The following is a 22,349-nucleotide window of genomic DNA, read 5'->3' on the forward strand; positions in this document are numbered from 1 at the left end:
TATAAACAAACATTATTATTTGTACTAATTAAACAAAATAAAATTCTTGAAATTCTTATGAATATGGATTAACCTACTTTTTTAAAGATTAATTGTTGGATAGATCAAAACGGAGCAAACCTGTCTCCATTGCCATCTTTACGGTCATACTACCAATATCTATTTATATTTGGTACCCACTCATCTCTATAGTCAATTGTAATAATCAAATATTACTCATATATTTAGTCAATAAAAAAAAAATTCATCGACACAATTATTAGAAATGAAGTTCATGACATCTCTAAATATAATGAAAAATGAAAAAATTGAATAGAGAACTGGAATTGGAGATCTTACCACCGGAGCCACCGCATGGTCGAAATTAGGGTAAAGAAAGATTCACAGAGACGGGGAGAGGGAAAGAAAACACAGATTTATCCAAATACAGTTTAAAGGCGTGAATGACCTATTAAATAAAAGTTTAGGGTTTTTCGAACAATCTAGAACAGAATGGCAGACTAAATATAAGCCTTTTACTAATCAGAATCATAAACTAGTTAAAGATTTAAAATTTATATAAAACATCTTAAGAAAATCATAAAATGTGTATGAATGCATATCAGCAGTGTTACAGTGAATTTATTTTTAATAATTCTCCCCCAAATCGGACTGGACTTTGCTTGTGTTTACCCCCGAGTTTTTAGTCCTAAAATAATTATTTTTTAATTTTTAATTCAGAAAAGTGACTAATGTGAACTTTATATTTCATTTTCATTTCAATCAAGAATAGACAACACATTGATCTATGTATATTTCCACATATGGAAAATAAGAAATCAAGAAAAATTTCATTTTGTTGATTAAAGTAAAAAGTCATGTTCAAATATTTGAAAAATGATATCTTTATTTGAAGAAAATAATAGGAAAAATTATAGGGAGGGCAACCTCATCTTCATCGCCTACAACAATACCATCGCCGCCATATGTTTATAACACGTAATGGAAAAGAAAAAAAAAAACACGCAATCAACGGAATACGCAGAAGTCATTCCTTGTACCTTAAGATGGGATGCAACATTAACCAAGGAGAAACTTTCTCAAAAACTATTATTAAGAAATATTGCACATGTCCACAGTATAAAAACAGGAGTAAAAAAAAACACCATTGCCATCTATTTCTAGCTTGTTTCATATGGTCAATCTGCTAGACATCGAGTGAACAAAAATGAAAAAATTGCTACGTAGAAAACTAATCTACTCCGGTTATTATTTACGGAGCCTTGGTATATATAGATAACGCTATATGAGCACAAAATGGAACTTTGGATGAAAAATGCCCCAGCCAGCTCCAGCAGGAACTTTTTGTTACACAGCTCTCGCAGGAGAGTTCCAAACCTCAAAAACTGCATCAGCCATGGGATCAAAACCTGACGTGTATGGTCCTCCATTTCCATTGGTATCCATATTAGCATGTGAAGACCTTTCAGACTTGGTGTTCTTGGGAGAACCTTCATAATAGTCTCCCAAACTGCCAGTAGAATAAAGAGATGATGATGGCAATCCACGAATTTTAGGTAAGCTAGTAGCAGTTTCAGGCGAACTGTATCCCCTTTCAACTGTTTCAGCTTCTAGAGGAAGTTCATCTAAGTCCTGTTGAAAAGGAAACAGTATAATCAGAGACCAACCATATTTGCAACCACTGTAGATAAGCTCAAGGATTTCATAGAGAATATATATACACACACACATCTGAATGTCATGAGACGAAAGTGATTCTGCTGCAATGATAGATCAAATGCAAGAATGTTGCCAGCATCGAGTTACAACCCTAGTGAATGTCAAGCTTAACTATTCACAGAAAATCAAGGTTTCAAAGACAAACTCTAACAAAAAGCCAACAAATAGCTTTTTTCCAGGTGAAAAACAAATATCAATAGCTAGTTATGAATTTTGGATACGGACACGAAGATACGATTAAATTAAAAAACAGGATACGGGACACGACATATATATACATATTATTTTCAAACTTTTAATTAACACATTATCAACTAACACAAATGAATCTAATTTATCTATCTAATGTAAAAAAAAAGTGAAAAGTAGTGATCATATAATACTTTTCCCTTATTTTTACAATCATAATAAAAACTTATGTGATAAATTTACAAATCTATGGGTTTTTTAAAAAATCATTGAATTTGTGGCTATTAACATTGTATTAGAATCATGTCAAAATCATGTTAAAGACAAAAAAAATATCTTTCAAATTAGACACTTTATTAATACATGTCCTACGAGTATCCGACACGAGACACACCATTGATGAGGCATGTCTGGAGATAGCCACTTACTTGGATCAAAGAGAACCAATTATTTCCCATTGCAAATAAATAAATGTAAAGACTTCCTAATAGAGAACGGAACGACACACAATGGATCTGACCCCTCCCTGGACCCCACGCAAAAAGTGAGTTTTATATCCCAAGGCTGCCATTTTATTTTTAGTAGACCAATAATGTGAGCACCAGAGATGCTCATAAACATATTTCCACAGGAAATCACGCAGAAAAACTCTAAAAGAGAACCAAACTTAATCATATAAATTAATACAGAACTTCAGTTAGATAATCCTGATTAAAGCATTATAGGCACTCACTTTAAAAGCCTGTTGATAAGCTCGGAGAAGTTCTCGACAGTGTTTTCTTTTCTTGGCTATCTCATCAGGTTCCTGCAACAGCTCTTCAAACAGATCCTCCCTGGTTTAAATGTAACATCAGACAATATATATATAAATTCCAGAATAAATATGAATCAGTAGGCTATAACCACTATACAATACCTGTATAGTTTTTGAATAAAGACATTGTGCAGTTCTCTCTTTGTGTTGTTTACCTAGTTAAGAAAAGCTTGAAAAATTTAAACATGCTCAAATTATACAGAATACAGTAAAATAATGAATGTTACCAGTTAGAATATAGGAAAAGTTTCCTCACTAATATCAGTGTTATAAAAAATATAGAGCATATCTTAAGTAATAACTTAGAAGCAGTTTTCATATTTCATATATTTCCTTCTTGATTTGATGAGTGTTACCATTCAATTTCGTAAATATTAAACTAAATAAAATGAATTTATGCAAAAAAGAAAAATGGACATAAAATAACGAAATTTAAAGATACTAACAAATATTTTTTTTAAATATATTAAGCTAATAAGTATATATAAAACTATATAAACTAATAAAAAAATAAAAATAAAAATAAAAATAATTAAAATAGCTTTTTAAAGGAAAGAAATAAATAGAAAAAGTAAGAAAAATAATTTTTATAAATTTGTAGATGATTTTCCCTTTTTGTTTTTACAATAAAAATGATTTATTACACGTTGCCCAACTACACCCTACTCTTACTCCCACAAACCACACTCTCCACATTTCTCTCAACCACTACAACCACTTAATCCACTTAATCTTTTTGTTTTTTTATCTCATGCGCTTGTAAAAAGAGGGAGACAGACAAAGGAGGGGACTGAAAAAAAGAGAGCAATCACGCACCACTGTACCAAACACAAAAGAAAGGCACCTGGAAAACGCTTCTTGGAGAGCAAAAGTTATCAAACAGATAGGTCTGAAAAAAGGAGATTTTTTTTTTTCATGCGGTAACCAGAAACACACATAAAAAAGGGGCAACTAGAAGACTAAAAAAGAAGAGCAGAGGAGAGAACGTGAGACTGGGAGAGTAGGGACTGTGTTTGCCGTTAAAAGAGGTGCTTAAAGGTATGTCTTCCTTATTCCGGTTCTATCTAGTTTTTGTATGAAAAGATATGGTTTCATATATGAATTTAATGGCTTCCGTACTCATGCATGGGTTCAAATCAAACGCGTTCATCTTCACCGTGCGATAATATACTTTTACTGCTGTTCTGTTTTAACGTAAAATAAGTAGCTAAACACACCCATGCGCATTCTCAATCCGCAAACACTATTGCAATGGATGTCGAAGTCGTTGCCTTCTGCCACCACCTCCTAGATTCGACTCGGCTCCTTCCTACCGAATCGGAGCTCGAAGCGACCAAAGTGATCAAGTGCTCCGGGCAGCAGCCACCAGAGTCCTTTGTAGACAAATTACCACTGCCGAGGAGCGTTCCACACGGGCTGCGGGTTGCGGGTTTTCGCTCCTCGTCAAGCTCACGCCCCATGCATAGCAAAGCGCCCCGGATTAGAAAAATAACTTCGCTATAATCTTCGACTGGAAGCTCCGGGAGCCATGGCCACATCTTTCGTTTCAACCAAATGTTGGGTCTCATTCCCGTGGACAGTGGCCTCATGCTTTTCGTTTAGCTTGGAAGCCATGGCCACATCTTTCGTTTCAACCAAATTTTGGGTCTCATTCCCGTGGACAGTGACCTCATGCTTTTCGTTTAGCTTGCAAGGGTTCTATTCCCTCTCTTCTTATCTCCTAAAGCATGGAGAGTAATAGGCACTACTCAGGTTCTAGAATGTGTGATCAATTGATGGACTTTTTTTCCTCTCTGATTATTTGGCATGACCTTTTCTTCTTTCTTATTTTATTTGTCTATGTTTTGACATGTCTTTGATTATTTTTTCAAGTGTATCTAATATGGTTTTTTTGCAAGTACTTCGGTATGTAATAATATTTTAAATTATTTTATTATTATGAGTCTTAAACCTGCTCAATAATTATAATAATATTAAAAATTATTAATTATCATCTAAGGTTTTAACTTATTTGATAATTAAAATATTTATAATAATCTTTATTGATTATCATGTTTGTTCTCAAACTTCTAATTATCATGTTGCCTCGGACTGCTTGATAATAAAAACCTTTTTCTAATAATTTTCATTAATATTGACTCTTAGACTTACTTATAACCAAAACCTTTTTGTAATGATTTCCATTAATTATCATACAGCAGCAGGCCTATCACTGATTATATATATGATTTGTATCCCTATCAATTGGTGTTCTCTCACAGGTCCATCCCACATAGTTTCCCTCATCATACCATGACCGTGTTCAGTAAAAGGTAAATTCTGGGTGTGAAGTTTGGCAAGTTTTACACTGAGGATGAGCAGGAATAACAAAATTATCTACTATTATCCTGTTTGAAAATCAGTCAACAGTCTATATTAACAATCAAAGCAGTGGTGACCTTTCTTGCCATCAATGACCATTTTGATGGTTTGACTTTCTAACTTGTATCACATTAGTTTTATCTGTCCCTTAAGATGTCTAGTCGTGCCTACTCCGGTCACAAAGATGCAATCAGGCCCCATCTCCAATCTTTAATGCTATAGACCCATCTAAACTCTCAGACATTGTTGTCATGTGTTACATTTTTAGTTCGCTATCTTTTTGGTGTGAATAATTGTAGTGAGCTTAGAGGCTTAGTAAGCTCTAAATTGAGGGAGATTACAAAAAATCTAGAAAATATCTCGTAATATCATTATCATTAGCCAGTGAGAGAACATCTAAAAACAAGGAGCACTTTATCAACGGTTTATGAAACAAACCACGGAGGCTTAACAGTACATCTATACCCAAAAACTTACAGTAGACAAGACAACATAACATTTTTTGCTTATGTGGTCCTAACTATTTTCAAACTTAATCAATCACTTCAATTTCCAACCATGCAAAAGAAAAACCTGTGACCTTTGAGCATTAGACAAAAATAACTAGTGGGTTCTAAAACTATTTGTCTTGTCACACTCTATTTCCAATAATAGAAAAGATATGCATCAGATCTATGTATTTCATTCATTTAGTCAGATTACAGAACAGATCAGGAAATGGAAATAAATATGAATAAATATGTTTGCAACCACACAGATTGCATTCATCATGTGCAACATCTAATTAAAAAACAAATTTCCAAAGCCTAGAAAAAGAATATAACGTACCAGGAAGTGCATAATTGCTTTGGGGACAAGATCTTCAACATTCTTTCGGACAATCTCATAGTATGATTTCAAAAGCAACTTTGTTACTGTGATTTCAACAGTTTCTGTATCTGAATTGCTATCCAATGGCCTTAAGACGGGAGGGGGCTACAAAAACCAAAATACATCAATATAAATAATATATATATATATATATATATATATATATTGATATTGAACCAGCTAAGAGGTGTCAACAACCATACCTCTCTCAAATGAATCATAGAGAATGACTGCCCATTATGGACTGGTTCAGTATGTGGTTTACTAGCAATATTTTCCTTCATGGACACACGATTATCACCTCCACTAAAAATGGATGAAATCCCCCAGCCAGATCCACTAATGGTTCCTGGAATACAATATCATGCATTATATAATTTCTAATGTATAATAAAAATGACGCTGGTTGATACATCAAAGCCACTTTGATTAAATAGAAAACAATTTACCAGATGTCACAACTTTCTCAACATCCGATGCAACATGAACACCCTGTTTTTTTTGAAAAAAAGAACTCCTTATAATGATTGAAAAAACAACAGAACAAGATAATAATCTAATATCCCATGTTTAGATTTCTCTGAAGTATTAACTACTGTAGAATATACATGTATTAGAAAAAGTCTAGTCAGTAACAGGATAAAATTACATATATACCTTATCAGCCGCTACTCCATTTGCATGTCTTGCAAAAATAGATCGAGTCTTCCCACTTTTATCAGAGGCTGGTGGTCCCTTCTCGGATTCCAGCCCATCCTACTTGAAATTACGAAGAGAATATTGAAACAAAAGATAGAAAAGCATTCACATCTAGCATGAAAAACAGAGCATATAATTGGATGAGAGGACATAATATGTACACCTTCGCGCTAGAAACTGGTAAAGCAACTCTAGAAGACCTAGTCTGTTGCACTGCAGCTTCGATAGCCTTGCTTCCACCAATAAAATTTGGGTGGGAAGTGTTTATGTAGTCCATCTGTAAATTGTAGCTTGAATGAGAAATCATGAACATGGAATTGAAGTTTCATCAGAGCGATTGATGTCGCGTTGATATTAATAAACAAAGTCTTGGTATGTTGATAAAATATATTATATAAATATAATAATGTTAAAAAAAAGATATAGTATAAGCATAGTTGGGATGACAATTAGCATAGTGAGTGATGCATTGGCACAGCCAATTTATTGAAATATATATATATATATATATATATATATATATATATATATATATATATATGTCCAAGTCAATAAATTAATCCAGATATTTTAAAACAATTTATGAATTTTCTATAACTAAAGAATATTCACATAAATATAGCAGCAGAGTGGCACAATGCTGCCACAAGGCTTGAAATGTGGAGAAATTTCAGAAGTAAAAACCCCTTTTTTATGCTCCCCTCTTAAAAAAAATAGACTTTAAGTCTGACACAAACTCAACCAATTTGTAAGGTGAGATTTAGAATCTCCAACACACCCGCTCACACCAAGGCCTAGATATCTCAAGTGTGGAACTATATATTTTTGAGTGGTCCAACAATAACCCAATAGCAATTGGCACGATAGATTTAACAAATCTCATTAGGATAATATCTTAGAAAGTAGCTATTAAGTTTAATTCAATCTCATAAAATCAATTTTAAATGTAAGGTTTGCATGCACCTATATATTATAATTTGACCCCTCCGCCAAAAACAAACTGAGCTATCAAACCTTATATTTTGGATATTTTGTGATTTGACCTCTTTTTACACCTAAAACATACATAAAGGTTGTCTTAACACAACTTAAAGGTTGATGACCTCTGTTTGGATGAAAAATAGTAAGTATAACCTCTATTTCATTTGTAGCCACAGACACAATATATGGTCAACCCAATATATTATTACAATCTCACTACTTCTAAGTGTTCAGGCATCTTTGTTCAATGTTCCACCTTCATCTTTCAGTCTCTTCACACTAGGCATCATAAGATTCATAGCTCACACGTGATTGTTCTTTTTTATGTTTTTGTGTGGTGTTCTTTCTTCAAAATTCCCTAATTTGTATGTCTTTATTCTTTTATCCAACTCCCTTACCTTGGTCTCATTTCACATAACTGATGTGTTTGGTTTTATCTATTAATTCCCTCATTATTTTTGGTTCACTCTTATGTTCTTATTTCTCTTAAAAGTATTGGTCACGTATCTGTAATATTTATCATAGTGGTCATCCTTCTATCCAACTAAAGGATTTTGGGAGACAGCCACTCCACGTGACCAGGATAGATCACTATGGCGTATATAATTATTTTGTAGGATTTGTATTGTACAACCAAGTTCAGACTCCATAATCTTAGCAGCCAACTACATTTTTCAGCATCTTCTTAAAATAATTGCAGTAGGAAGAGCAAGTATACATTTATACATAAGAATTATCAAATAAATCAGATTTACGTGTACCTCCATTTCTATGACGTGTGTTATCATAGTCTCAGAAGGTTCTAGGCCTTCTCGTAAAAAGCTCCCAATAACTTCATCCATGCCCTTTCTCAAGAAAGGGAACCGCTGTAATTCAGTTGCCAAGCAGCGATGGCTGATCTGAAGAGAACAGATTTAAATTTAGATGTTTGAACCATATTGAACAAGGAAGCAGAATAGCAAGAGATAAAACCTTACCTTCACTAACTCGTCATATGTGAACCTAGCGCACTGAAGACTTGGATCCAATAGACGAGATATCTGCCTTCTCACAAGAACTTCAAATGGGACCTAATTACATGGAGATAATAAATAAAGAATTTTTTCAGTTGCCAAAAAAATTACACACTTGATAGGATAAGAATGTGGGTTCAACTAAGAAAATATCAGAATTGCGTTTCCCTAAGAGGGTGACAAGACCTGCCTCTGGAACAAACAGTGCAGATTTAGGTCCAGTTGCATTCTGTATGGCTGTGCGAATATCGTCATCAGTCAAACCTTCACATGGATCCACCTCCTGTAAGGGATCATCTAATTGAATTATAATAAGACAGGAGCTAGCTCTGAAGAAATGACTGGAGCCACATGATCATTAGGTGGTTCCATGGATTCAAAGTGTAAAACATATATTTTGCCTGTTGCCTAAAAAATCTACATTATATAAATGTTCTCATGTAAAATTAATATATTTTTCCACTTACTTGAAATAATTAATTAGATTTCAATTTATATACTTTATAGTTTGCTTAGATGGAATTAGATCATTAAAACAATATAAAAATGAAGATTTAGTTCAACACTATGCAGTGATCATGTGAAGCCAAACAAAACATTTTGCTTATTTAAAACTATTCCTTCAATCAAATTAGATTTGCTATTTATCAATATTATTTATAATAATAATTTTAAGAAACTTTAAATAAAACTGGGTATACAGAAAAGAAAGGCTATTATATATGTATACCTCTAAGCTTCTCACAAAGATAGATTGAAAAATGTAATGAATTCGTGCACCACCAAAGAGCTCAGATGTAGACATCTCCTCGTTCTTTCCCTCTACCATGGAGGAGAATGCTGTTTTCAATAAGCAAAAAAACAAGATGGTATGATCAAATTCGGAAGGTAGTTACAAGTGGAAACCATTCAACATATTCGAAAGAAATGGAACTAATTAACAGATGTAAAATTTGACAAAATAAGAAATCAGATACAAGGGATATAAGTACCATCACAGTATTTTGAAAGAATATTAAGGAGAAGAGCACCCTGTCCAGCCTATAGGAGATCAAGAATCATGGATAAAATTAGGTAAATGGCCAGCAAGAGTAGAAGCCAATCACTTTTTATTACAAAAAGTTATACAGTATATTTTAAGTTGGTAAATCATAGGGACACATGCCTTGGACTCTGTGATTTCTCCATAGCTTGCATTTTCCTTCGCAAGAGTGACTAGGGAAGCACTGATACGTGCTCTCAGCCCTGGTAATAAGGCCTTGATATGTTGCGCAAGAATCTGCAGGAGAATGGCAAGCAAATAGCATAAGACATGCTTAAGTTCAGGAACTGGAATCCTATAAGAATTCACAATAATTAGAACTTCCAGCGGGGAATTAGAACTTTTAAATATATAAGGTAGCAGAAAATCCAATTAAAGCCAGACAAGTAAAAGTAATATTAAAAGCTAATTTTCGTTTTCAACATTGCAAATTCTTTACCTTGTTCAATTTCTTTGCCAATTGAGGAACACCACAACTATCCGCCAATCCACTGTATATCTTGAATAGCATAAATTAAATCAGTATATAGACGTGATATGTTGAATACTATAAAGCAAAGGTAATTCCTTACAGGACGACTGCGGAAAAACTTCTCTTCAGCAACAAGAGCATCCTTTATACTTCGGTTCATTAAAATGTCCTTTTAGAGACGAAAACAAAAAACTAAATTTCAGCCTTGCATGTCAAACAACAGGCCAGTCAACCAATTCACAAGCGCATATTCATCAATGACTTGGGAGGACAACATCATTACCTCTTGACATCGATTCACAACACCCACGTAACCAAGTCGGAGGGGAATAACTTTTCCTAGCAACAGATTTCGCGCATCAGTACCTCTGTCCATGATATCCAACTAGAATCCAACCAACACAACACACCCCCAAATTCGTCAGCACACAGAAACACCTCAACAAAAATCACAACCACATTCATTCGTTATACTATACCTTCGTGATGACACCAATTGTCCTGTTCCCTGCAATAAAAGAAAGGCAAACGAAAAAAATTTCCAATCACCACCTAAAATCAAAGGGACACAAAAATGATCATCACTTTAGGCTCAAGGAACAAAAAGGCCACCATCAGGATCGGCAATTGCCGCCATCTGAAGAGCATCTGAATTAGCCAAATCGGAATTCGCCGGCGTAACCGCGAGAATAAGACAGGTTGGAGTTTTGATATAAGACATGATCATGGTTCTAATTCGAGCCTCAATATCCGAAGGCTGGTCACCGACGGGAACCTTGGTGAGGCCAGGGAGATCCACGAGCGTGATGTCTAGAACATTCGGCGAAAAAATCTTCAAACGTATTTGTTTATCAGAGACACCTTTGTTCCCTCCAGCTTCCCTATCAGTTTCAGCCTACTCAAGAAAGGAAAAGAACACACACACACAAAAATAAGACAGTGATACTTGAGTGATACATTCCAGAAAAATCAAATTCGAATTCAATTGGAATTAAAAGTGAACCTGAATTTCGGAGCGAATTTGGGAGAAATCGTGGAACTTGCGGCCAGGCAAGTGGAGGAACTCGCCGAACTCGTCCTGAGAGGGGTTGATTTGGACGAGTTGGAGAACAAGGGGGCGGCGCGTGCAGATGTCATTGCCGCGTGGGAGGAAGTCGCGGCCCACAAGGGCTTCGAGGACGCTGGACTTGCCGCTGCTTTGGCTGCCGACAACTGCCACCTGAGGGAGGTCAATGGAGTTGTGGCTCCCCACACGGCTGAAGATGTCCTGGAGCCGGTTCACCAGCGAGATCACCGACGAACCCAGAGGAGCGGCGGCAGCAACCGCCATCGCCAGATTGATTTCCGATATTAGAATACTGATCAACGAACTAACAAAACGTATTTGTGAGAGGGAAGCAATGAGTTGTGAACGGTGTTTGAATGAGAGGGGATTTTCTTGCGGATCAAGGTGGCGCCTGGGAAATCATAAGTTTTTAATTCTCAACTTATAATAATAACATACGGATTTGGTATCCACATTTTCTTAAAATTTTAAACATTAACTAACCATTTATTTAATTTAACCGCTTTTTATTTAATATTTTTTTTCTAAATTTAATTTAACCATTTTTGTTTAAGTGTCGAGGTCCATGATTTATTGCATATGAAGTATTTTTGGTTTAAAGTACGAAATTTCCTCAGGTTTTGTTTTTTAAAATCCATCTCAGATGAAAGGAGGAAATAGTATTTAAATTATTCTTAATTTCAATTCCTTAATTTCAATTTCTAAGCGATGTAATATTATTGAATATACCAAAATAAGCTCCTAAGTCGAGAATTAGGAGACTTTTCATGTGTGGCAATGAAGGATAAGATTTAGGAGTTTATCTAAGCATGACATCTCATACACCTTGTCCGGAGAGGTGATGGTGGAAGTTTTCGGAATAAGCTAAGAAGATTCGATGACAAAAGAGATTGCCGCAGGGACCACAACCAATATGATAGAACCAGGAAACACCAGCAATATAAGAGGAAAGGTGCAAAGAACCAAAACCCCCGTTGAGAAGGGTAATCAACTCCATCTCTGTAGGGTTCACAGGAGGAGGATCTTCAGCTTCAACCCAAAAAAAGGCAACCAAGGGCAATACAGTCGGTTAACATCGTCACCAGGTCGTCCAGACAGAGGATGCCTCCTATTACATTCATTGATCAGAAGCAAGATAATCCCATGGTCATAACGATTGAAATCAAGAACTTCGCGATCAAGAAATGTTGGTTGACCAAGGAAGTTTAGTTGACTTATATTGGAAGACATTTAAGAAGTTGGAGTTACCTAAAGATGTCATGCACTCATACAACGAGCAGATAATCGATTTTACAGATGAAAGGGTGAATACAAGAGGATTCATCGACTTATATACCACATTTAGGGAAGATGCCCATACCAAGATGATACCCATCATGTTTTTGGTTATGGATGCCAACATGTCTTACAATATTCTTTTGGGAAGACATTCCCTAAATCTCTTTTTGGTGTTATCGTGTCCACCCCACATCTAGCATTGAAGTTTCCATCAACATCTAGAGACATCATCACGATGCACGTTGATTAGAAGCCAACCCCGCGAGTTTTCAATTGCCAATCCCTCAACTTATGACTAACAACGTAGAAAAGGGTAAGTCAATTTGAAGATCTAGACATTAGGGTTGAACTAGTTGGGGACACAAAACACTTCATCCTCCAAGGAGGAAAGGATTTGAAGATGGGAACAACCCTGGGAGAAAAGGAGAAAATCATCGGCCATGTGCTTAATCAAAATGTAGATTTTTTTCAGGTGAACAACAACAGATATATCGAGAGTTGATTCAAGAATAACTTGCCACAAGCTATAAGTCTTTAAAGAAGCAAGGTTGGCATCACAAAAAAAAGAGGAAATTAAGAGAAGAGAGAAAAACAACAACAAATGTCATGGTTGACAAGCTGCTACAAGCAGAAGTTGTGTGAGAAGTGCACTGTACTACATTGCTTGCTAATGTTGTCCTAGTGAAGAAGCCATAATTGAAATGTGTAACCTAAAGAATGTAAATGAGGTACAATGCTTGATAGAAAATTAACGACCATATCTCATATCCTCTCGAGCAGAAAAAACTAAACCCATGGTAAAGTTACTAAAGAAGTCAACTAGATTCAATTGGGACAAAGTTTGTCAAACCAATTTTGAAAAAAACTTAAAAAAGAAATAAAAAATCACAAAATGACATGTAATATATATTATTCATGTTTAAATGGTATTAGTAAAAAAAACTAAATTAAACAAAATTGACAAAAATTAAAACCTATTCGAGAACAAAAACAAAATTTAGACTGATTTGACAAAATTTCACAAAAAGTTGAAACAAAAGATGTATTTTAACCAAAATACTAAATGAGTCTTTTTAAAAGTATAAAATATCAAGTTAAGACTTTTAAAATTCTGTTAAAAGACGACAATGAATTTTTAATATTCCAAATGAATTTTTATTTGATAATTTCATGTGGACAAACGTAATGAGGTAGGTATTCATCTTTTTATTCTGTCTCGCATCTAATTATACCTTTAGCTGAGTTACCACAAAAGAAGACAAAATCAAAGTTGAATACCGCAGAAGGTAAAAGAAAAACTGAACTATTCACATTATATATAAATCAAATCTGGTCACAAAGGGATGTACAGGAACTCATGTACGAAAACTGGAAGTCTACAATCATATAATTCACAGTGCTTCCAGAAATAGTTTGTCTATAAAACATAAACTATTCCTAGAAGTCCTCCAATGTTAGTTGAACCAGCAGTGTATATGCGTTTCCATTGGGAACAAAACTGCTGATTGCGCACAGAAACATCTTTAGATCACAACCAATATGTTCTCATGTTGGAATCATCAATATCAACCTGTATGTATCATGAACGTTAGTAAAGTTAATCAATCAGGAATGGTGACAAATCAATCAGTTGTAACATATACCTGTTCATCAAAACCAGCGGGAATCTCAAACTCAGTCCCAGAAGCATCAGCAAGATCCTCAAGAGTATCCTGTAAATCTCAAAAGTATATCATACCAATTGTCAAAGGAGTTCCTATCACCTCAACCCTTTTAACTTAACCATCTCAATGGTTGATTAAGGAAGGAAAAAGGAATACCTGCTCATGTAGACCAAGAGCATGATTCTCCACTTGGATGGACAAGTTGTCAGTAACTGATTCAGCAGTTCCGATGATAAACTGTAAACCCACAAAATTAAATTGAAGGACAATATTCAAAAGTTGAAAAGCTTTTAAGGTATATTGTTGATATAACACCATGAGTTCCATGCCATACAAGCTACTATGAACAAACCAATGGACTATGACCTAAAACACAATTTTAGTAGGGAATCAACTTAACAGTTAATCAAATTGCCAATTTTTGCATAATCTCATATAAGCAAATAGAGCAAATTTCTTCGTCATAGATTGAACCATAATTTAGATAAAACCTGCTCATTTGTCTTTTCAGGTGATCGTCTGGAATCTATTTGCACAGGCTTTGTTTCCTCGGGGCTTCCCTGATAAATTAAAAAATAAAAATTACAAATCCACAGCCAAGGAAACAGTGTCAGCATGAGGATCAGTGTTCCATCAGGCAAACAGTACTCAAAAGTGAACTAATTGATAATAATCAGCATCCACAAGCACAAGTTTGAAAAAAAAAAGCGTATGGACCCTCAGAAAACAATATACTGATATTAAAATCGAAGAGTTTTCATGCAGTTTAATAATCCTTTGTCGAAGTTTGGTAAACAAGGAAAGGGAACAGACCAGCAATGTTGCAAGATAAAAAAGTTAAAGAAACAGCTATACATGAACAAAATAAAGTTTTTATTAATTTGATAAAGAAATTTCAAAAATTCTAAATATTAGTACCTCTTTGTCTTGCTTGGCACAAGGATGTTCTGCTTCTGCTTTTGAAGGCTTTATATCAGCTGAAGTATCCTTAAAATAAAGAGAATATTGTTAGACTTGAAATTTCAAACATCTTTTGAGCAAAGATCATATCAGAATTTACAAATTGGAGACCACTGAGAGCTAAATTACAGGATAAAGTATTTCTTTAGATTTCAAGCAAGTAGACCTAACAAAAAAGGTTAAGGAATAGACACAAGCTATATCTGCATAGTATTTATTGTTCAATAATGTTGACTGCAATGCCAAAATTTTCATGTTGTCATCTCCTAACACCTCTTCTAATCATATTTCATCAATTGTATCATAATTAGATGCTTATATGTATTACATATTATACAGTAGACCAACTAATAACAAATATTTACTTTTATTTGTATGAAATTATGTGAAGAGAGTCTCTCCTCTAAACTGTGTCCTACCCATGAGTAACAGAGCAAGTTTGTCAAACCCCTTCACATCCTTAAGTTAATTCATATTTCCATTTGGATCATCTCATGTGCGGCCATCTCATGACCAAGCCATTTCAGCACAGGACAGTTTGTATACCTTTCTTATCATATAACAGGGTCATGTAAGTGCCCAAGAGGATCCAGATCCATCCTGCTTTTCACACAAACAGATCTAGGTGTTTTTAAAAGTGTGATGTAGACAATGGCTGGGAGGAACTTGTCTATCCGTTTTTAGTAAAGCATGAAGACAGTATATTTAAATCTTGGTTATTGACAATAGGAGAAAGTATGACAATGGAAGAAAAGAAATTGTTCCACGGCAATAAGAAAATTAAAAATACCAGTTCATTTTGTTCAAAAGCAATCCTTCCTGCTTTGGTGAGATCTCTCAGAGTTCCCTTCAAATCAATAAGGCATGAAAACAAAGATCAGTACTTGGGTAGATGGAAACATGAACCTTTTCAGTTGATACTTGGTAATAACCTATCCTCTCATGGCCACAACAATACAGACATGCAAAATAACCATCTTTCACAAAATTCCAGGACTATGATTAACAATGAGTTGATAACTGCAATAGATAAGATGTTAAATAGGCAGAACATTGTTATTATTGCTGAAACAGAAAGACAGAGCATCCTATAAATAAATCATCTTCAGGTTAACACAAAATCCTTGTTTTCAAATTATAATGATACTAAATGTGGCCATAAAGGACCCATTCACTTGTCGGAGATTCCAAAAGGTAGTATTGCTTTTCAGTTTTCCTGTCATTTTATCTGACAATGATACTAATGTGACCATAAAGGACCCATAAACTGATAATCACATTCAGAATGACTCAAGTCACTAAAGATGAAAGTCTAGGCATTAAGAGCAGACAAAAGGTTGAAAAGAAATCTTAAAAAAATATTGGTTTACTAAAGTTTGATGACATTCTAGTCAACAAAAGCTACAGTATTTAAGGTGTTTAAGCCATGGCCTTCAGGTAGTAAGCTACAAAAGGGAGACCAACATGTCATATCTGATTCTGGAAAGCAACACTTGCAACAATCAATAACAAGAAACGTAAGTCCCATGCTAAGCTAAAACAGATAGTAATTACTTTATTAGCCCACATAAGCCCACAGGCATTGCATAGAGATCTTGGACCTGCTGGTCCTCGACGCATAGCTGGAGTAGACTTCTCACTAATTCCACAATGCTGGCATCTACGTTCACTTAACAATGACAGAGGATAATCATATTAGAACCAATCCATTAAAGATTAAGAATTAAAGTTATTGAGTCCATCTATTCCAAACAAAAGGAATAACTACAAAACTCACGTAGATTCTGGGCCAGGAGTAGCATTGCTTGAATCCCAGTTTTCAGCATAAGATTTGTAGTCTTCCTTCAGTGATGCAAATTGTCCATTCTTTCGATGCATCCTATTAGATAACCAAGTATTGTCAATCCCAAGAAAACCAGCTTATACCATCTAGAGGACAAACAAAGCATATATGTATTATGGTCAAAACTAAAAATTCCATTCTTATTCTGAAAGCTAATGCTTTTGCAAGACAGACACAATACTAAAATACCAATCACCAATGCAAACTTCAAACACCATAAATGCTTGCATAAGAAACAGGGGTACGGGCATGAAGGGGATGTTACTTGTGAAGCACAGATGTGAGCCAGGTATTCACTAAATACCAAGTCAGCTCACAATTTTTGCTTAACAAAAAATAGTCTTAACAAATAGAGTAACTACAAGTAAACTTATACTTTCTTATATAAGCTAATTTTATAAATTGAATTATTAATAGAATGTTATGAATAGAGTGAAGCCTTTCATACTCACATTATAGGCTTTGAAACTTCACTTGAAATTTTTAATTCATCTTCTTAATAAAAAGGATTCAAAATTAGTAGTGAAACAATAATGTTAAGATCAAAGGAAAGAGAAAAATGACCCTGAGGGGCTCATTGACATCAAAATGAACTAAATTATATGACATAAAAATCACCAGGGAGAGATAAGTGTATCTTCTAAAATAAGAAATAATAATACAATTTAAGCACTTTTCATGGTAGAGGAGAGTAATTCACAGCAATAATAAGCACTTATTTTTCAACACTTTATGAAGGTCTGTACAGCAATTCATAATTAAAATGAAAAAATATGATACAAGAGTGTAAATAATTTTGGGGAAAAACAAAAATATGTTCAGAGTTTCTACTTCCCAACTACACTTGTCTACCTCTGGGCAACCTCTTTACGGCATGAGTATCGGATTTTCTTCTCAAAACATCTCTCTTTTCGTTTTTCACGAAACCTAACAAGCGAGGCAATTCTTCGGGAAAGCTTTGAACACCGGGAAGGATCATTTATTTCCTGGCATATAATAACAAGATTTAGAACACTTAATAAGTTTTAAAAAACCAGAGAAAAATATTTCAAAAGAAAAAGCAATTTCTGAAGAAATACCCTAATGTCCTGACTGATTTGCTGCAACGAAAAGTCTGAGGTGGGAACAGTATTTGGCGCCTCCTGCCCTCCCAACAGTAATAATACAGCCTGCACCTATATTTCATGCAAATAAAGGCAGTATCAATCTTAAAAAAATGTCCAATCATTTTATAGAACTGGTGTAAGTATGCCACAGTAGAGCACTTTTTTATAGTTAATCGGGAGTCACATCCAATCTAATTGAATAATTTAACAAGGGACAAGTAATCACTCATGACCATTTAAAAATTTGAAATTCACATTGAAGTTGGAGCATAGGTGTCATTCAAATATAAGAAAATGATCAGTTTTTTTTAATCAAGCAACTAAACCAATCATAGTGTCAATACAATACCAGAGGAGAAACCAACTAGCACTTTAATGAACATAAATGAACAAAAGATAAAAATTACAGCTAGCAAGGACCACTTGTCAAAGAATCCACATGACACACAACAATCAGGCCCAGCTCAAGACTCAACTCAAAATAACTCATTCATGGTTAAAAATGATTGTGTGTGGGAGGAAAATCCCGGTGAATAACTTTCTGATACAAAGAGAGAGCAGAAAGGAATGTATCTGTTTAACCCCTCCTCTTGAAGTTCTTCTCGTGGCTTTTCTAATTTCTTCTGTGCATGACAACAGAATCTGAAGATAATCAATAATACCATTACAGAGTTTTCATTAAAAGACAACTTGTTCTTCTTCTTTCAGCCTTGTTATACCATTACAAGTCCCAGAACCAAGAAAAGCAAGAAAACTGCATTCTACTAGTCCAGAACCGCATTAAGAAATCCCTCCACCACTCTATGCAAGACCTTAATCCATTTCAGAAAACACTGATTGGGTGTCACCTACACCTTCTGCAACAACTTCCCAATTTTTTTATTCTAATTCAACATAAAAATATCATCACCGGTGACATGACATTAACTAACAAATCGAAATCCACATGAATCAGTTTTTTTCCATTTTAATTTTTCCCTCAAAGATCTGTCAAACCAAATTCAAACCAAACACTTCAATCTCCAAATAGTGCCAAGTCTCCACACCAATCAATACAAGGCGTTGTTCTAATCAAATATAAAATCTGAGAGGGAATAAAGTGAACCTTTTGTGGGGTAACAGCAGGGAAAACATAAACTTCGCCCTCAAAAGAAATGGTGAGTTCACTGGTTCTGGCGTGCACAGCAGAGGAAGCATGGCCCAGTGGAGCAGCTGCTGCTTCTTCCCCTCCATCGGAACCATTGGCATAATGGAAAGCATCCACATGCATAGGAAGTGCAGCCACCGGCAGCGGCGGAGGGTGGTCTTCTCCGTTCTGGCTGCGATTATTCAGCGTATCCATTCGTGGAGCATCCCTAGCAGAAAAGTTTGGAAGTGTGTTTGGAAGGTTTGATAATAACCCTAAAAAGGAAGCAGAAGAAGAAGAAGAAGAGTGGGGTTGTGAGAGAATAGAGAGACAAAAGAAAGATTGAAGGAAAAGGGAGAGAGTATGGAAAAAGAATAGAAATGGGAAATATTTGATTAAGTTGTGTTTCCCAGACCAAACACAGCGCAGCCAGAGAAACAAAGACTCTAGCGCAGCAGAATAAAAAAAAAAAAAACACACTAAGTTCGCAAAATTTCATCATCCATATTCAAATGTTTGTGTATTTTTTTTTTTTTCCATTATATGTTTCTATGGTTGGTGGGGCATAACATATTTAAATCCATCTCCATGCAAATTGAATTTTAAGCAAAAGATGCATAAAACAATATACTTCTGAATTTCTTTAAAAGTAAAATTCTAAATTCAATTTATTTATCTCATTTTTTATTTATATTTTTATATATTGTTACTATGATGTCACAGTGGACCAGAATCATATGACTGGCCCGTCAGACTACCAAGAAAAGAATAGGTTAAGTCAGTGTTTTAATCTGTTAATTCATTTTAGTCCAATCTGCTTAGTCCGATAAACTGTGAGTTAGAAGTAGGTCAGTTTGTCCCGGGTCCGCAGATCCATTTTTATTTATTTATTTATTATTTTTATTCTTTTAAATTTTAAAAATTAAAAAAATATATATTAAATTTGTTAAATTATATTCTTGTATAAATGTAAATATACAATACTATTAAAATTTAAATCATTTACACTTAATATTAGTTATAATAGAGTAATTTAACATGTAAACATAATAGTTATTTTAATTTATTTAATTAAATATATTAATTGATTAATTACAAGTTTAAAAATATTTATACGATTAAATATGAAATAAATATTTATTTATAAGTATATATATAAACAAATCTTATGAATAAAAAACTAAAAAAAGTGGTGGGCCAACTTGTTGATCCGTCTTGTGGATGGATCGAAGCTTTGGCCTATTTTTTAGGGGTGGTCAGCTTAATCTAATTCATGTTTGACGGACCAAAGGTGGGACAAACTAAAACAGATCGAACTGACTCATTTTATCATTCTTTGTTACATTTATTTTACATGTCAGCAAATTATTTTAAACAATTATCGAACCATGTAAATTAAATTTTTAAAAAAAATTGAAACGAAAAAGGTAAAATGCTTATAAATTATAGATAAATTTCTTACAAAAAATTAAGTATTGGAACAAAATTAAGAAATATTAGTTTTTAAATAAGTTTAAATATGCATCGGTCCTTAGTTATGTTGTTTTTATTTAATTTGGTCCTCATTTTCATTTTGTTTTCAGTTAAGTCCTTGTTTTTGTTAAATTTTGGTCAATTTGATCGTTTTTACTAACGGTGTTTAAATAGTTAACATTTTTGAATTGTACATGTCACGTGTCAACTCTTGGTTTTTTTGTTTTTTTTTTCCTAAACTTTTGTAAATTTTATTTTTAATTTCAAAAAAAGTATCCATGTTTCAAGTCACAATTGTGCCACGTGTCAATGTCAGTGTCACGTGTCAACTTGTGGTTGTATTATTTATTTTTGTTCAATTTAGTCCCGATATTCGTTATTTTTGTTCAATTTTGTCTCTATATTTATTATTTTTGTTTAATTTAGTTTCAACTTTTGGTAAAATAAAATAATTTTTTCCTTTCAAGTTGAGATCAAATTTAATTTTTAATAAATATTATATATATTATTAAAATTTACATTATTATTAGTTATTTTTGAAATTCAATTATAAATTCAATATAATTCTTAGATTTAATTGTTAAATAAAATATAATTATTTAAAATAATATTAAAATATAATTATTAAATGTTTTAAAAATATATATTAACATTCACATTTAAATACAACATATTTAACATTTTTATTGCATTTTAGATATTAAATTAAAATCTAAAATGTTTTATATTTAAATGTTAATTTTATAAATATTAGTTTATTTTTCTAAAATATTTATAATATTTGAAATTTTTTTAAATGTCAATTTTAAAAGTAAAATTATTTTAGAATATAAATAATAGAAAAAAACATTTAATATATATATATTCTTATAAATTTTAAATAATTGTATTTTATTTAACAATTAAATATAAGAATGTTATTCAATTTATAATTAAATTTAATAATTTATAATTGAATTTAAAAATAATTAATAAAAATGTTAATTTTAAAAAAAGATTAATACAAGTTTTATAAAAGATATTAAATTGGTGTCAATTTGAAAGTGAATTTGAAAGGGACAAAATTGATTCATTTTAACCAAATTAAATAAAAATAACGAAAATAAAGATCAAATGTATGTTTAAAATTTTTAAATATTTTTAAAGAAATATTGAAAACAATTCATTTTTATAATTTATTAAAATCAGAATATTTTTTAAAGCTTTTGTATGTAGTAATAACAAGAGAAAATCTTCAATTTCATTTTTTAAAAGAGTGTGTTTCACTCAAATCAATTCTTTGTCTTAACCTTCCATATTATCTCAAATTAATTATCTCTAAGTGGACAAGAATCATATGAATGGCTTGTCAGTCTGCCAAGAAATGAATAGGTTGAGTCAGTGTTTTAATCTACTAATCCATTTTAGTCCAATCTACTTAGTTTGTTAAATTGCGACTTAGAGGTTGGTCGGTTTGTCTCGGGTCCGTGGACCCATTTTCAATTATTTATTTATTATTTTTATTCTTTTAAATTTTAAAAATAAATAAAATAAATAAATTTGTTATATTATATTCTTGTATAAATGTAAATATACAATACTATTAAAATTTAAAACATCTAAACTTAATATTAGTTATAATAGAGTAATTTAACATGTAAATATAATAATTATTTTAATTTATTTAATTAAAT

General features: G+C 33.1%; 2 protein-coding genes across 3 annotated transcripts; both read right to left on the reverse strand.

Moving 5' to 3' along the window:
- Positions 1 to 1,059: 1,059 nt before the first annotated feature.
- Positions 1,060 to 11,651, reverse strand: LOC114178000 (dynamin-related protein 3A-like). Of its 2 annotated transcripts, XM_028063659.2 has the most exons (20): positions 11,164 to 11,644; positions 10,773 to 11,055; positions 10,640 to 10,668; positions 10,444 to 10,545; positions 10,261 to 10,329; positions 10,128 to 10,187; positions 9,812 to 9,925; positions 9,639 to 9,687; positions 9,377 to 9,486; positions 8,837 to 8,929; positions 8,611 to 8,703; positions 8,395 to 8,532; positions 6,816 to 6,929; positions 6,611 to 6,709; positions 6,403 to 6,445; positions 6,157 to 6,302; positions 5,912 to 6,058; positions 2,825 to 2,877; positions 2,642 to 2,741; positions 1,060 to 1,632 (listed from the first exon to the last, which is right to left on the reverse strand). In XM_028063659.2, the coding sequence occupies exons 1-20, from the start codon at positions 11,488 to 11,490 to the stop codon at positions 1,348 to 1,350; spliced, it is 2,454 nt and encodes an 817-aa protein (XP_027919460.1). In that variant the 5' UTR covers positions 11,491 to 11,644; the 3' UTR covers positions 1,060 to 1,347. The 2 variants fall into 2 exon arrangements, 1 of the variants encoding a protein (XP_027919460.1); XR_014993816.1 differs by lacking the exon at positions 2,825 to 2,877 and having other exon boundaries at positions 1,438 to 1,632; positions 11,164 to 11,651.
- A 2,140-nt stretch (positions 11,652 to 13,791) lies between these two features.
- On the reverse strand, positions 13,792 to 19,669 carry LOC114179838 (GATA transcription factor 19-like). The gene is made up of 11 exons (XM_028066308.2): positions 19,183 to 19,669; positions 18,051 to 18,146; positions 17,824 to 17,957; positions 16,906 to 17,007; positions 16,683 to 16,797; positions 15,919 to 15,975; positions 15,087 to 15,155; positions 14,660 to 14,728; positions 14,325 to 14,405; positions 14,148 to 14,216; positions 13,792 to 14,074 (listed from the first exon to the last, which is right to left on the reverse strand). Exons 1-11 carry the CDS (start codon positions 19,417 to 19,419, stop codon positions 14,033 to 14,035), a joined length of 1,071 nt encoding a protein of 356 aa, XP_027922109.1. The 5' UTR covers positions 19,420 to 19,669; the 3' UTR covers positions 13,792 to 14,032.
- Between the last annotated feature and the right edge of the window lie 2,680 nt (positions 19,670 to 22,349).

Source organism: Vigna unguiculata, chromosome 3 (assembly GCF_037176805.1).
Source record: "Vigna unguiculata cultivar grain cowpea cultivar isolate G323 ecotype 2 chromosome 3, ASM3717680v1, whole genome shotgun sequence".
Taxonomy (NCBI): domain Eukaryota; kingdom Viridiplantae; phylum Streptophyta; class Magnoliopsida; order Fabales; family Fabaceae; genus Vigna; species Vigna unguiculata.